Consider the following 17,652-nt stretch of genomic DNA (forward strand, 5'->3'; position numbering starts at 1 on the left):
TCTCTCTGCTGTGTTTTTCTCGAAAACCAGATTGGAACTTTATATCATGATGGCTCATGTGGGCAGTTAATTGTTGAGTACATAAAGATCTAAATTATTTTATTTTTTGAGAAGAGGAGCATGGTTGAAAAAATGGTACATAGCCAGTGGCTACTGAGCTGTTGATAATGTAAAGACCAATTGTGGTAGGTACTCTTTGAAGAGGTTTAGATGTCATTGCATCTGGATGACATGGACAGCAGGTAAGCGGACAGTCTCCAGCAGCGTCAGAAGAAAGATCAAATCAAAAGAGGGGATTAAGAATGTAGGTGGTAAAATCTGTATCCTGATGCTTCTCACACGCTTATGATGAATAATAAGGAAATGAAGTATGTATAGGACCAATGACAATATCTTCAATAGTTCTGAACAATACTATGGATTGTGGTGGCTTTCAGCAATAAGGTTTTTTTCTTGCAGTTTTGACATCAGAGTTTTAATAGGACATTAGATTTTTTTAACTGAGCAAGATCAACCTCAAGTCTGTCCTGTCTCCAGTTACATTCTGTTGCTCTGCACTCCCTCTTTATTTTGCGAGTATAATCATGCAACCAGGGAGTACCAATTGGACTGCTTTTACTTTTGTTTTTGAAGGGAGCAATTTGTTAAGAATGCCCACACAGAGTGAATAAAACCGATCTACTAAACTTTGAGGGGAATTATCTGCTGTGAAGTTTTGCCTGATAAACATGTCTGAAGTTGAGGAGTTTATTACGCGTGTCTTTAAAGGTGTAGTCAGCAATTCTAATTCAATACATTTTGCCAAATATAACAAATGTCTTGTTCCCATCCACTAGCCATCCCTTATGTGTGCATGGATGGGCATGTAAACACAGAGCTAGCCACACAACACTACTCCTGGCATTTGTGCTTGTGCACAGGACAGGGGAAAGTCATCAGAGCAGCTGTTTGTGTGAGGACAGTCACAGTCAGTCAGTCTCCTTTGATTTTCAGTTGATTTTTAACAACAAATCTAAATTAAAAATGCTTGGAGAATATAAAGTAACACCAAAATCGAGGACACACTTATAAAGGGATAAAATGATATGAAATGATTCTCCTATCCATGTTTTAGTTCAGACCACTATTTTAGAGCTCAGTACATACCACATTTATTTGGACATTCATGTTTTAGTACAAATATCCTTGTTTTTTGATCTGCTTCCATCTGCTCTGTTATTTTTTTGTTACTGCATTACTGGTAACTATGGTACAAAATAATTTAATCGTGTGGCTCTTTTAGGCTTTTCAAATGTTATCAGATTGAACGGATGAAATTGTGGTAGTGAAACAATTCAATTCATGGGGGTGTTATGAGTTTTGTTACATTAGTAACGTAATGAAAGCTCAACAGGCTGCACCGGCAGTGGTAGCAGTGCATTGGTGGGGGTTGGTGTGAGGGACTGCAACACAGAGAACCACATCTAAAGACCGCAGACGTTTGTGTCAGGGTTCCGGTCGAAGTTTCACAACTTTTACAGCACTACTATTGTATTGTCACGGTAAGACTAATTCCATAAGTATGTAAAAAAAGAAACTTTCCACTTACCTCTGGCACTCACTAGCATGGAGAACCAGGTCCTGGTTGTTTTTGGCAGAGACTGTAAGCTCATGCTCTGTTGGGTTGAAGATGTCGAGCAGTAGATGACACTGGCGGGTGCTGTGGATAGACACAGACACAAGGAATAACTATAGCACCAAAATATCTCCATTCACTCCAAAACTCACATCAGAATTAAAAAAAAAAAAAAAAAATCACTCTTTCTGTTTCCACTAGGCTTATACCGATGCATAGCCTTGTGCTTGTTATGTATTATAAACAAATACATAACAAAAAGCATGCTGATGGTAGGGTGACTGATGACCACGCATAATGACATGTTTATGTGCATATGAGTTCATACGTAATGCATGAGGCTACAATTACCTTCTAAAAATACACAGCCACATACAACCACACACACCAAATGCATGAGATCAAGAGAAGACACGGTGTGGAGTACTCATCAGTCCTTGTCATAACATCAAAGGTGGCGGTGCTTTCATCAGGCCCACAGGCCTGGCTAGGACAGGTTATCTTCACATCATTCCAGGCCTGCTTTTCTCATGCAGATAATAAGAGGGCCAATTTGTGATTTAGATCAAGACTGGCGAGATGATGCTGGATTTTCAAAGAGTTAATTTTAACCTAAGTAGGTGTTTTTTTTCCCCCCTGGTAATGACTGATAAAAGGAATGGATATCTCAAAACAGACACAGGGAGCAGGCTGTCCAGTGCAGCCAATGTGCTGTTATATTAATTATCTTCTGTAGGGGTACAGGAAGAATGTGACACAAGTCTAAATATATACCTGTGCATAAAACTCTTCATTGAATTTACATTTGCATTACAGATAATGTCCACCCTTTTTTTTGAAGAGCTAAAGGTCGGAAATAAATAAACGAACATCCATTAACTATAACATAACCCAGTGCAGTAAATCTTATATATTCCATCTCCGTCATTTTCTTTATGAAGCTTAAATGTTTAATTTTAGTTGCATTTCATGTTTACAGGTGTTAATTATTTTACCCTGGACTAAATATTGAAGGAAAATATTTGAAAGAATTAAAAAAAAACAGATATAAATAATTACACAGATACAAGCTTCAATGAAGTGTTCAAGCATTTAAAGTGCAGTGTGTAAAAAAAAAACATAATTAAACACATGAATATAAACACTACATACAGAACAAATGAAAAGTAAATAAAAATCAAATAAAGTAAAATAAAAATTAATTGAGGTGAAGTGAAGCAAATTAAGTGAGGTTAAAAGAGAGACATTTGCAATTTATTCTGGGTTGTTCAAATGGAAACACCTACTCAGCCATTAGCACAAAAATCAGTGATGTGGGTTAGAGTGCTGATGGATTAGCCAACTCTGCAACCTGGCTGGACAAGGTTTTCAAGTGTAAAACATCAGAGTAAACATCGATGAAAAGGTGGAGGGGGATAAACACCAGCTACAATCCCAACCACATAGACAAGCAAAACCATTCTGCATCCATCTCTGCATCCATCTCAACTTCAGAGGATACACTGAGCTATGATCCTAGCCATATGGATCTTCACTGCCAAGCTTCCTGGTAGCCTTTGTGTAGGCGTTGGATAATAAACTGGACAACCGCTATGCCCACGTCCTGCTAGCCAACGTACAGGCATTGGATAATAAACTGGATGACCTCGGTTCCTGCATTGGTTTCCAAAGGGATATCAGGAACTTTAATGTCCTTCGTTTCACAAAAACTTGGCTAAATCCTGGAATACTGGGCAGCACCATTCGACCAGGTGACTTTTTATGTATACTTATATAACAGATTAGGGGACGCAAGTAAAAAAGGAGGCGGCATGTGCTGTGTGCTGTTATGGTGTGACGGTGGGAAAATTAAATTGCTATCCCATTCTTTCTCACCTGATCTGCAGTTAACACCAATTAAATGCAGGCCGCGCTTTGTACCGAGGGAATTTACATTGGTCATTAATATAGAGGGCTATATCCCGCCACAGGAGTGTACAGGAAGTGCCCTGTTGGATATTTGCAAAGATCCAGAGTGGTAATCCTGATGCTTCGCACACTGTAACTGAAGACTTCAATCAGGCTGACCTTAAGAAGGTTATGTCTGACTTCGATCAACATATTCACCGGGTGAACAGCTCATCACTCACAAGGTGAATAAACACCTGGATTACTGCTACACTTTCAAAAACGGCTACAGAGCAGAATCGCTTCCTGTGTTCTAGGAGAACGACCATGCAGCTATCTTTGTGAGGAAGTTTGCTGATAACACAGCTTTGGTCCAAATGATCACACATAACAACAACCCTAACCCTAACCCTAACCTACCTGACCCACTGTTGACAGGACAATACCAGAGTCCTGAACGTCAACAAGTAATAATAAAGAAAAAGCAGGAAAGAAACTATACCCCCCTTAATATCAGCAAGTCCTTGGTGGAGAGGGTGGACAGCAAGTACTAAGGGCTTGACTTGGGTACTGACTCAGTGGTGAGAAAGGCAAGACAGAGACTGTTTCACCTTAGATACTTGAGGTAATTGCAGGTATCCTCTCAAAAACTCAAATTTCTACTCCTGAACCATCAAAATGTTCCTGAAGGGGAACATCACAACCTGGCACAGAAATAGAACTGAGCAGGACTGCAAGGCCCTGCAATGAGTGGCTCATTCAGCTGAACATGCAATAGGCGTTGCTTTACCCTACCTAAAGGATATTTACATCAGGCACTGCAACAATAGGGACAGGGGAATCATTAATGATCCCAATCACCTGCCTTTTCTCCCTACTGTGGCGTGGAATAAGGTACTGGATACATCTGGTCAGCATTGAGAGACTCAGTCACTGCCTAAAAATCATATGCCGCATTTATCACTATTCTTACTCGATTTTATCTCTATTTTATACACAAATTGAAGGAACTAGCAGGATTACATTTCACTGTGATGGTTCCTGAAACGATTACATGTGACAAATAAACTTGATTGACTGATTAACACTGGCAGTGTCCAAGCCCAAGAATGAATATAAAGCATGTTGTAAAGGAATTCTATTAAGATGAATCACACAACAAAAGCAAATAACATATAAAAATGTATTCTTTGTGCAAGATAAATGCTGCCCTTTACCCCATCCTCCGTCCAGGTCAAATTACCCCTCCCAGCTAGCTTGTTGCACCTTAAATCTAAGGGTTAATGAAGACTTAAGTTGAGCTTACCCAAGTCCTAATAAACTGCTATGGCAATTAAAGGAGCATATTTTTTAAGGTCTACCCATGTTTTTTTAATTGTCTAGTCTTTGTTGGCGGATGTGATTAACGGGCTGAGTGGGGCGAGGTACTGATTTATAGACCAGGCCGTTTAGCTGCGGTGATCAATCAGACCACCCAGTTAAGAAACACAGGCTAATTGCTCATGCACTAAGTACCCAAGATAAACTGAGGGAACAGAGGATATAAGCACAGACAGTGTGGATTTGCACTTAGTGATAAGAGTCTAGAGTTAAAAGACCACAGCGTGAGCCTCGAATGACACTGAACAATGATGGACAAATTCATTGCTGCAGAATATCTGTAGACTAAAGCTTAAGGTTATATTTTCAACTAGAGGGAAATGAATCATAACACTGAATCATTTGGATAAGTATTCTGCTGAGCTTCTACGCAGGGCACGGAGATCTAAGCTAAATAAATAATTCAAAACCGCCAATAGAGTTTCAAACTATTTGTCTCCATTTCAGCCTGTTAATTTTTAAATTTCTCTCTAACAGCAGAATGAGTCAGAGAAGGAACAAAGTTAGCACCGGTGTTAAAAGAGAACACGTATCGAACCTGCCGCTTTGCTCATAGTGTACAAAGAAAATCATCCATCAATGGAATATCAATACTTCTGCTTTATGTACATTTCATGAAGCACAAAACAACTTAAGTGCATGTGCCTGAGTGCAATATATAAAGTGAAAATGAATTTGAAGGATCCAGTCCTGATCATAGAAGAAGACCTTTATGACTGATTATTTCAGGTACAACTGGTCGTGTGCTAAAGTGGGAAAAAAATTGAGTTAATGAATGCCACTGTCCATTTCTGAGAACTCTACCACACTAGCAAATGAACCAGGAGGTCAGCATTTTGCTATTATTGATTTGAAGAGGACCCAGTTGCAGTAGAATAACTCAAAAGCTGGCGCCACACATTTCTTTGCAAAGACCCCAAAAAGACATTAGTAGAAGGCAGACTACGGCGAAGGGATGCAGTCTTGATTGTCATAGTTAATAAAACCACCATTTTTTAAAAAGCATATCGATCTATTAAAAGTATGGTGTGACACTGACTGTTGGACTGGGGATACTGTTATTGCAGAGTGGTGGGCGGTAAAAATGGCACACACACCACAGTAGAGGCAAAAAAAAACAAACATCAATGGAGCCGGACCCACACCTCAGTCAATTCTGCAAATCTGCAATCAATATGTGCTGATTTTGCAGCCCTCCTCTTGGCACAAAAACGTGACATATTCCCCAGCACTGAAAATGTAATGGCCTTAATTGGGCGGAGTTGGATTTAGAGTACTGCCAATAGTGGGCTATTTTTAGATACTTGAGCCAGTAGACTACTTTTATGTCCACATATAAAGACGCAGCGACTGAGATTATTCTTTAACAATCCAACTTTAGCTAAACTGGATTGCTTATTAGCGTGTGCACCATGTCAAATAATGGATTCATGAATAGTCATTAAAGGGTGAGTGTTCACTCAGATTACAAAAAAAAGATGTATTTCCTCAATTATCTCTAGCTTGTGTCTAGCCATGCAGATGGTTCGGGGTTTTATGTACTAAGATTTTAGATGTCTGCCTATATGTTGAAACAGCATTGAAAAATTAATGAAAAAGCAACATTTCTGTCCAAATACAGTGTTGGAGAATAATCCACAGACACTTCCATTGAGTATTCATAACAAGTATTTATTCAATAGAAAGCAGTTTCAGATGTTTTCCTATCTGTAGGGGATCTATAGAATTATTCATAATGCTATATATGATACACAGGATTCACTTTAATAAAAAGGCATCAGAGGATCAGTTCATTTTCCCCAGAGGAGCAATGCATTTTCCCAGGGCAGCACAATGTTGAGTGAATGGGATTTTAACAGGACCCTGGAAAGTATGGCTCAGTGAGTATTTCACACATCCCAGCTCTCCGTCACTTTCTTTAACAGATTTGTCACCTTACATATTGCCTAACCCCTGAAGAGGGTCCTCTGTGTGCCAAAAAGAGATCCCCATTGAATTGTGTCTTTAGCATTAGAAAGTAAAAGTAGAAGAGGATGCTGACAACTGACTGGAGAAAAACATATCTTGTCTAGAAATGAATACCCCTAATTGAAAGGTTTTTTTTATATATATATAGTAGGATATAAAACATAGTATGGTATAATGTGAGAAAGCAAAACTGAGAAAGAGAAAAAGTGAGGCTGTGCTGTATATATTTCTATGTGAGGAAACAGGTGCTTTAGGCAAACAAAAGGTATCAAAATGTATGCTGAGATAAAGAGAGCAACAGAGGGTAGGTCTGAGGCAAAGAGAGATGTGGAGTGAAGTAAAGAAAGATGTCATGGGAGACACAATAGTTGGGAGGCAGGAAGGGAGGGAAAAAACCAAATTGAGATGAAAAAAAGAACAGAGGAACTGACAAAGAGCGAGACAGTGAAACGAGAGGGCATTTGAAGAAACTGTACGGAAGGTGTCAGTCTAAAAAGTCAGACAGAGAGCAAAATAAAAGGTTAGAGAGAAGTAAATGAGACACAGAGGTTACAATGTAATGCAATCAAAACCAGTAGCCTTGAAAAAAATACTTCCTGTCTGAGGCCTAAAAGGATTGATTTTTGTAAGGCTGTTTCAGAGAGATGGTGATTAATGAATGGTCATACACTCTAAAGGTGGCTCTCCCTCCCATTTTCTCCCCCTGCACTGTATATACAAGGTGGTGATTTGAAAGAGATAAAAGTACAAAGCGGTGTTCGACAGAGCCAGGTGAAAAAGGTAACGCGAGGGAACAGACAATAAGATGAGGAGCTAAAATGAGGCATGAGAAAAGGACACAGGAGGAGAGATACAGTACAAGGAGAAAAAGTAGGAAAAAATGATGAAAAGAGAAATGGGTAAGCATGAAAATAGGAATAAGATAAAAGAAAAGGAGAGAGAGAGAGCACAGCAAAGGCAAAGGCAGTGAGAGAGAACTGAATGTAATCACTAATAAAGTCAATTTGGGAACATGGTTTTGTGGCAGGTTCAACTTTGACCAATGTTCAAAAAAAATGCTGTCATGTAGCTTGGGACTATTGCAGCTGGCTGATTACTGTATACTGGTGATTAGAGCTTGGTAGCAGTGGCGATTTTAGACCCTAAATTTGATCTTAGCAACCTAAAAAAAAAAATATATATATATATGATGGGTTTTTTTGCAGGTGGCAGGACGACGACGACGACGAAAAAAACACTTGCAGGGCATTGTGTGTCAAATTCTCATTAGGAGCTGAGCCCCCCCTAAAGGTCTGATCCTAGAAACGCTACTGCTTGGAAGTCAATGCATCACCAAACTTCCATCGCCACCCATTCATAAGCACATGTGAATGACTTTCACTGTGCCACTTTCTAACTGACAAGAGAGGTAGAGAGAGGAATAAAGAGAAAAAAAGGGTGAGGTAATAGTAACAGCATAAAGGAGTATTACAGTTCGGAGTGAGACAATCCGCTTTATCTTTTTGAGACTGTATTTCAATGTGGTGTAGTGATGTTTTTCTCGCATGCACCTGTTGGATATTTTAGCGATTTGTCATGCAGCGCAGTTGGAAGGGAGGCGAAGTAGAGGGAGTGTCACTGGCGATCAAGCTGTGCACTGAAATTTCGGTTCAAAGATTAACCGCATTTGGTGCCAGCTGCCTGCTCAGAGCAGGTCAACAGCGTACTCAGAACGCTACAGACACTTTACGCGCTATTTCTATCCCTCTAATTGGTGTTGGGGCAAATATATAAACCTCCTGAAAATCATTGTTTCTTGTCTGTTTCAATGTAATCACTGGACATATCCGATTGTAGGGATGAAAATGAATGTATTCTGATTATGGCAGAGTTGTTAGGACTTAACAATTAATATCTGATTCTAGCAGCATCTGTCACCCACAACAGCTGGCTTGTATGAAGGCCATTGGCGATTACCTCCATACACAGCCATCTCAGTGTTGCAGGTATGTGTTGCATCTACAGTAGTTAATGGATTGATTGATTGATTGAGTGTTATGTGTATCGTCAAAGCCTGATTATATACATCAAATTCAATGGTTACCTTGATTAAATCAGCACCAGGCTGTTGTGAAACAAGTACACAAACTTTTGTCCTGCTATGAACATCCCATTGGTTGGTTACATGTAGAGAAAAAGGAGCGTTTGAGTATCTCTCTCTTTCTGCCCCTTGGGTTAAAAAGACAGCATTTAATCATAGATGTCAAGCTGCAAAACGACTACTGTTGTTTGTATAACTGTACTGGTTAAATTTCATAGTGATGCGACCCTAATGAAAAGAATGTAAACAGGATGATGATGGAAATGATCAGTTTATGTAGCCTATAAAGGGCCGAAATAAAAAGAGGCCATCTGCTCTGTGTATTTGCGCTCGTGACTCTGCACCTTCGGCTTCTCTGGACGTCTCCGGTCCATTAGCGAACCAGCAGTGTGTCACAGTTGGGAGAGCAGTGCTTTGAAAGGGGGATGAGAGGAGCCAGCGTGATTGGCCGTGAGAATTAACCGGCGCCTAAAAATTCCTCAGCTTCACTTCTTTGTGAAGGGGAAAAAAAAAAGGAAAAACAAATGGTGAAACATGTTGAAATATAGGAAGGAGGGAAAATGAGGTTGTCAAGATGTGTCATATGTGTTATGTCAGGATAAACCTATAAGACAACAGGTTTTTTACAGATCTAATTCATAGTACAATATTGTGGTTCTCTTTGTGGCTTTTTAGCAAAAACTGTACTATAAGCTGTTCCTTGTACTTTGATGTAGGTATATAAATGTGTTTCACATCACTGCACGTCTTTATTCTTACTCTGAGTCCAGACTTGCCTGGGAAAGGAAACTAAAAAAATGCTTTCTCCTATTGCGAGTATTGTCTTCATTAAGTTAACACTGAAATACTGTCGGTCAGGCAAGAGAAGAGTGCGAGTGAGAAAAAGGTAGAAGGTAAAATGATCTTCTTTTTCTATTTACTGTGAGCAGCTACTGTACCATTATGTGTTAGGAGCTGATGACACCACAACTAAATCACACACTAGTACAAAGAAAGGGACTTTTTAGACATTATAAGTGTGTATTGGATAGAAATGGAGTGAAGGAGGGAGCGAGGTTAAGGGAGATGAACACAAAAACAGATCGAAAGGTTGCTACATTATCGAGCAATTTCGTACAGTCACTTCCAAATTCTCTTTTAACTCCCAGTCAAGAAGAAATTCAATACTATTTATCTCAACTGTGTGTCCCTGAAGACAGGGATTCAAAGGAAATAAAATATTTGTTTTCTTCTGTACATAAGGATATGAAGAATAAATTGTAAATTACAGTGCATTGTGATAGGTTCTTCATGTTAACATGAAAAGTAAAGACCGTTCAATATCTCATCTGAGCCTAGTAGATGTGAGTACAGCAACTGTTTCTAATGCTCTAAATCAAGTCTGAAAATGTATTATTGTCAAAAAGCCTGTCACTGGCTTTTTTTTAATGCAACAATGGGTATTATTATGGTTTTAAAATGATGTTCAAGTAATAAAAAGGGTAATCAAAATTACAATGAACACAATGTATTTGAATAACAAATACTGATTCTGTTATTTGTGACAGCTTTAAGCCCAAAGCTTGTATTTGTATTCTCGTCAGCACTTACACTGGCAAATATCATGAAAAGCATGAGAACTGACCTCTTTAGGATTCATAACAACATACATAATCAACTTTTTAAATATCTGGTATTTAAATGGAGATTGTTAAATTTCAGGCATTTGAATATTCATTACATTTATTAACCTTTTAAGCATGTTATATAAGGGTGGGGGGGGGGGGGGGGGGTTGATTGTTAAATGCATCGTGCATCATAATGTGATGTTGAAAGAGTTCATCTCCACAAAAGGCAGCAGTTGCAAGTATTTTTTGATTTAATGACTAAATAATAACAGTAATAAACAAGACCAGCTGACCAACACAAACAACAGCATTTAACAATTTAATCCAACTTGGTGTTCAGTTTGTCTGACCTCAAAAACCCTGCACCTGCTCGGAAATGTCTTACCCTGGAACTAACAGAGCAGCAAAGAGGCTGCCCTCCACTGCTGTAGACATGATGTTAATAACACAGTGGAGCAGTCCGTCTCCCCCTCAGTTTGTTATACTCATACAGGCAGGAGACTGTAAGATGCTTTGACATTAATTCATTCATTAATTAATTAATGCAGTTTTTAAAATAAAAAGGCTGCAGATGATTTACCTTATCTACCAGTTATGTGTCTTATTAGAACTGAGAAAAAAATAAATCAGGTACAGAAGTCGAAAAGTTTTGGTGCATCAATAATCATTTCATCATGGCATCATAGCCCTCTGAATCTGAATCTAATTGTGAGTTGCCTAGGGATTCCCACCTCCAGTGTCAACTTGACATATTATAAGCCTATTACTGGATATTTAATGGTTTAGCTACTAGTTGTCAAGTTTGTTTTCTGTTATGTATTTGCCTGACTGATTGATGATTCAGGTAATGACACACACATCGACAGTGAATACTTTGTTTTTCATTCCCACCCACAGCTCCTATTGCATCCATCCACTTTGCTTATGAGCTAAGGTTTATGGGTAGTTTTTCACTGAGTTCTTAGACAGGTCACACTGGGTCAAAAAACACTAGTATGGGCCTGTAAAGCCTATTGGGCCTCTGGATGTGATATTTAGCAACACAAATAAACTTTACTTGACTTGAGAAGGCCTCCTTAAACATTCCCAAGCCTGCAATTTCAACACATTTCAAATGTTATGAGATGTGGTTGAGAGCCAATAGATAGTGTAAGTCAGTGAGATGAGGCAGAAAGTGCTAAGGGTTTGGTCGAGGTAAGGGAGGAGGGGGGGAGGATTGCAATGACAGGGTGATGGTATAGCAGCCAGCGCAGCGTATCTATCAGCGCTGAGCCAAGATGGATGGCCTAAACTGCAGATATTATTACAGCTAATGATTCACCTCAAGTGGCCATTACTCGGCTACGATCTGTCTCCCTCGCTTGGAGTTTTTTCAGGAACGTTTGGGGAGCTGAAAAGTGGAGTGAAGCGAGACACGGGGAATATATGTGTGTGTGTGTGTGCGTGTGTGTGTGTGTGTGTGTGAGGATGTGTAAGAGTGTCCACAGTATCTAATGTATGTGCATGACAGGGAAAATGTGAGAGCAGGAGAAAAGAGTGAATATCCATTTAATATCCATTCACGTCCGCCACTATCTGACCTGTCGGTGAAAATACCATTTCTAAGTCTTCTGGTTTGGATAGCAATAATGTCACGGGGAGAGTGTTGCCGCAGTGGTTAAAGAGAAGGGTGACATCTACTCGCCAAAATGAGACGGAGAAAATTGCTGCATTTGTATCGTATTGCGAGATAAAAGGAAGCTTTCGAATTGAGATTTATCACCGATCATTAAAAGAATAGTAGTTGTGAGGCAGATTTGTCTTTGCTTTTCTGGTACTCCGATGAAGGTTGAGTAGGATTCCTGTTTTATGTTACAACGACAGGGTTTAAATAGAGATATACATGTCACTAATTATCAACATAAAAGCCCATATATGCACAAAAATGGCATGCAGGGTTAAGGCTCGTCATATTATAGATGAGGGAGCACAAACAGAAAAGAAGAAGTTCTTCGCTGACACCATTTGGCAAGTATTGCTTTACTAACCCATTCCGAAATACAGTCTCTGAACTAAAACACATTTATTTAATTTCCACTGGTGAGCAAGGATCATTAAATATAAATTAGGCAGCAGTGTTTGACTGACTGAATGAATTGGGCCTCTGAAGAACAAACTTTGTGGCATAAGGAAAAGAAGCTCTCCTTCCACAAGGTTATTCTAGTCCCATTATGCAGTGAGCGTTAAGCAGTTTCAAGTCGCCTGCTCTGCATTTAAGTTTTCCATCTGTGTGTGATGCTGAATGAACAGAGCTGTTCTCATGGCAGAAAAGTAATGTACTAAGAAAACAGGTTCCCATAGGTTCAGTATACTTTCTGTGCAGGTGTGTCTACTTAAAGCTGCAGCAAAGCAATGTGTTTTTTTCGCAGCTAGGATCAAGTGATTATGGAATGTGAAAGAGGTGCTCATATTCTCAGCAGGTTCTCCCAAACTAAGAGTGTTCCAGCCTCTTTTTGATCATTGTTTTGTTGATCCGGAAGGCAAATCTGCTCCTATCAACCTCGTTTCTATCATCAGCCAACAGCTGTTGTCAATGTACACTACCTTCACGCTACGCCAGACAGTAGTTGGCGACAAGCTAGTGAACACATTGGGTTTACCGAAACACAGCTAAAGGCAGAGTGAATACTGGACTTCGATTAATCAGGTGAAACCTCAATGAATGCTAATGTTGTTTTCATTCTGCTGGAAATAGGCAACTGTTTGCGAAAATTGAAAATCAATATGAAGTTCACAGCCTGTTCTGCTGCCCTCTAGTGGCCATACAAATCAGTTACTGCAAGTGTGCAAGTGGTACAAACATCTTGATGGAAGTTTTGAATAACTTGAGATAAAGCTCAAAAACAAGGGTATTTGTACATGCATTCATTCAATGTATGTTGAAGTAGTCCAACGGCAACACTACTACCACAACTACATCATCATATATGCTAACGGTGATCACAGAATCTTCTCTGCCTGCAATATATTGGATGCTTTGGTGCATGAACGATTAAAAAATGGCATTTCAAGAGCAAAGTGCACACAAAACAAAAATCACTATTACTTTCATCAGTAAATGCATGTTAGCTGTGTGTGTTACCTGGTAGCAGGAAGGGTGCTGACTCTGGTGAAGAACACGGATGGCTCCACATCAACATGGACTCCAAGAGACAGCTCCCTGTAGTAGCCCTCCACTTTGCCTGCTCCTCCAGAGTACTTGAAGTTCAGCACCGCTTCCAAAGTCTGCAAAACGACAAGAGGAGGATGCAAATTTAAATCAAGCTGGTTTGACAGTGTACCACGTTTAACGGTTAATTCAGCAATACATCATAGGAAGTCCCTCAGCAGTCTAGGCCTATAACTAAGGGCTGGTCCAAGGCAAGCCTATGCCAACCCCAACTATAAGCTTTATCAGGAGAGAAGCCTGGTAGCTGATGGCTATGCCTGCAATTCCACTTTTTAAAAACTCAAATTGCAATATTTCAACCTAGAAGTACCAAATATGTGGAGTATTTTTATCTGCATCTTTTAGTGACAGAATGTGCCTGATGTTTGCAATGTTACTCAGATGAAAAATCTTTGAAATGTGTTTTATGTGGGAGTGGAAGGACATATTCTGATCAAAGATAGCTCCTAGATTCCTTACTGTGGTGCTGGAGGCCAGAGTAATGCCAGAGTCTTTATGAGATTATGTCTAGAGTTGCTATATCATTAGATAGAGTGTTTTTGAGGTGTTTCATGACATGTATGATTCCAGTTAATAATTTCCTGAGAGAAACATGCTGTCCTCACTTAAAGACTATGTTTACAGAGGAGTACAGATGACTGATAGAGAGCTTTGTCGCATGGTGCAATGATAAACCAATGAGCTTTTGGTGAACTACCAGAGGAACAGGTCCCCTGGCCAACCAGGTTGCCATCCAGGTAGAGGAAATGAAGAGTGTGGAATACCTTGATAAAGCTAAAATGCAAAAGAGCTACAAACTCTAAAACTTGAATGCTTCACACACATTTTCAACCAGGCAGCACAGAAGATCTTAGCAATCACCACAGTGTTAAGGAGGTCATCCAAGATTGGTGTCACCAATTCAGTATCTGACCAAAGTACGAAATATGGTCACAAACCGCCCTTTTGTTCCTGAGTTATGGCCAGAAACGTGTTTTTGTAGAATTTTATGATGTCACAGTAGAGTTGACCTTTTGGATATAAAATGTCATCACTTCATCATTTTGTCCTATTACCGGTTGTGTGAAACTTTATCATAATTAGATATGAATTATTGATCTATGGACAAAAACATATTTGTGAGGTCACAATCTGTAAGATCTTTGACCACCAAATTCTAATCAGTTCATGTTTGAGTCAAAGTGGATATGTGTGTCAGATGTGCAGAACACCTTTTTTTCATTTATCCGGCCCCGGCTGTCGCCAGCACAGAGGCATAAAAAAGAGACGGGAGCAAACTTTTTAAAATGCCAAAGGAGTATTTGTATAGAAGACTGAGTGTAACTGGGATCAGAGGTCATCACCGGCATGTTGTGCTCTGCCATTCCATCACCTGGAGCCTTTTTTAGATCAGTGCATCAAAAGTCATGAAAATAAATAATAGAAAATGCACAACAGCACTGGCATTCTGCTGTTTAATGAAATGGAAGCATGGTATAATAGTGAGAAAGCCTGAGGGGTGGGGACGGTATGATTTGTGGTTCCAAACGGATGATTCAGAATAGTCATGTTGCGTCCTAAAACAGCATGACAGGAGAAGGCGGTGGGTGGGTGCAGCGGTTGGGATTTGCTGGCGGTGTTCACACGGTGCACATTGCCGTTGGGGGGAAAGTGGACACAAAGAATTACTCAGAGGTACTCAGAAGTATTCTGTGGATGGGGGAGGCACAGGTCAAGCAGCCAAGTGGGCAAAGGATGGGGGGAAATTAAAAGTGGCAGTTTATGGTGAGAGAGTAATAGCTGACTCAGGCAATGGGCTGAAGCGGGGTAAAGGGAGCATCCAAGGTCCTGCTTTTCTTCCTATGCAGCATATATCATCTCTCCACATATTGCTGATGGAGGCACTTGCTGAGCCTTTCCAGAACAAATTTCACAGATTTCTTGATTATTTTCACTCTTTATCCCCTCTTGTGGGGGCGGAAAGCCAAAGTGGAGTGATTCGGAGCCTGCTGGCTAGACGTCTAGCCTATTACAACTAATGACAGAAGCATAACACACTGAGCAAACAGACATGAAAACATTAGAAAAGGTTTCTTTTGTAGACATAGTACCTTATTTCTGAATGTATGCCTATCTTGAACTGCGTGGGCTTTGTCTCACATTTGTACTATAGTTTGATGTTGTACATATAAGTCTTATTTTATCCTTGCACTTGTATTATTTAATGCTGCTATCTTCGCCATGGCTCTGGGAATGGCAATGTCTCTGGCAATGTTGGACCACCAGTCTGGTTCAGAATGAAATATTCCAACAAGTATTAGATGGAGAGTCATAAAATGTATCAACATTTAAGGTACCCAGAGGATGAATACCGCTGATTTTGTGATGCCCTGACTCGTTCTCTAGTGCCACCATGAGGCTCATATTTGTGCTTTTGTGGTTTAACTACTATTGGATGGATTGCAGTGAAATTTGGTGCAAACATTACTGTTCCCCTCAGGATGTATAACTTCATTTTTTCACCCAGCGCCATCATCAGGTCAAAATATTACATTTTCCAATAAATGTAAAAGAAATGACATTCCCACCAGCTTCAGCTGTACTTTGTATTTAGTGCTGAATAGCTGGTAACACATTCAACTAAGATGCTTAATATGGTTAACATTATTACCTTATAAACATCAGCATAGTAGCATTGTTATGGTGAGAATGTTAATGTGCTGATGTGACCATTTAGATCAAAGCACCACTGTGCCAAAGTACAGCCTCACAGAGTTACGAGACTCTTAGTATTTTTAGTGTTCACAATAAATTTCCTTGATGAACATTAACATCAACATGTTCCCTTATCTTATTGTATTGTAGCTCATTATAGACTAGAGAGATACTCAGGGTGACTAATGAAATGGACTATCCAACAAACACAGATTTGGTCATATGATGTTGTAAAGACACTGACCTTGATGTGATTAGCATTCTCATTTTCAAAAGAGGAAGACTGCCCTCATGATGGACTACTTAATAAAGCATGCTTGATGCAATCGCTGCAAATTAAAATCCTGACATCCTTTCTGAATGTTTTCTATTTCTATTTGTCCTCCTTGGAAAGGAAACAGTGGAGTCGGTCTGTTTTGGATCTGGAGGAAGAACAGCAGCCCAACAATGCAGGCAAGAGACAGACTCATGCTGCGCTGGCAACCGAATGAAAGGAACAGCACGTTGACATGAATCTCATTTGAATTGATTGACTGAAATCGCCCCGATTCCTTGAGCAGGAACACTGTTTGGGGGCAATTTCCATTAAATTCAATTTTTTTCTCTACAAAGTTTCCTCTCGTTTCCTCCTGTTAAAGGATAAGGCTCATGTTAGTTTATATTTTCATCAACAAATCCCATGAAAAGACCAAAACCAACAATGAATTTATCCTTTAAAAAATATTGTCCATGTTGCCAAACCCTGATATATTCTATAATGCTTTGCCACTGAACTCCAATGATATCCAAAAAGGACAATGGAAGAGCCATTTTGCTGCATATTCCTTCATTACAATGAACACAAACAGGGTAGTACTATAAATCTAAACATAGTCGGAGATTTTTTTTCTAATGAGAACATATTTTATAAATATGCAACCTAATTATTCTTTTGAGAAGTTGAGTGCTGTGTTACACACTGCTGTGTGTGTGTGTGTGTGTGTGTGTGTGTGTGTGTGTGTGTGTGTGTGTGTGTGTGTGTGTGTGTGTGTGTGTGTGTGTGTGTGTGTGTGTGTGTGTGTGTGTGTGTGTGTGTGTGTGTAGTACAGTACTAATGGCCCCAACATGATCCTCTTGATGAACACTGATTGTCTCAGCAAAACTCACAAACAGCGACTGTGCCCCCCGATTCCCTTTTCAGATGCAGACTGACTCAAGCTCCTCCTCTGTTCAA

At 39.7% G+C, this 17,652-nt stretch overlaps 1 protein-coding gene across 2 annotated transcripts in view; it reads right to left on the reverse strand.

The window, feature by feature from the left end:
- The window catches only part of trappc9 (trafficking protein particle complex subunit 9), a 211,115-nt gene that overhangs the window by 96,900 nt on the left and 96,563 nt on the right, over positions 1-17,652 (reverse strand). For both annotated transcript variants that reach the window (XM_062436022.1, XM_062436021.1), the window contains 2 exons: positions 13,659-13,801; positions 1,589-1,699 (listed from right to left, as the gene is read on the reverse strand). In XM_062436022.1, coding sequence (XP_062292006.1) covers positions 1,589-1,699; positions 13,659-13,801 — 254 coding nt within the window. The remainder of the gene's footprint in view (positions 1-1,588; positions 1,700-13,658; positions 13,802-17,652) is intronic.

This window comes from Scomber scombrus, chromosome 16 (assembly GCF_963691925.1).
Source record: "Scomber scombrus chromosome 16, fScoSco1.1, whole genome shotgun sequence".
In the NCBI taxonomy this organism is placed as follows: domain Eukaryota; kingdom Metazoa; phylum Chordata; class Actinopteri; order Scombriformes; family Scombridae; genus Scomber; species Scomber scombrus.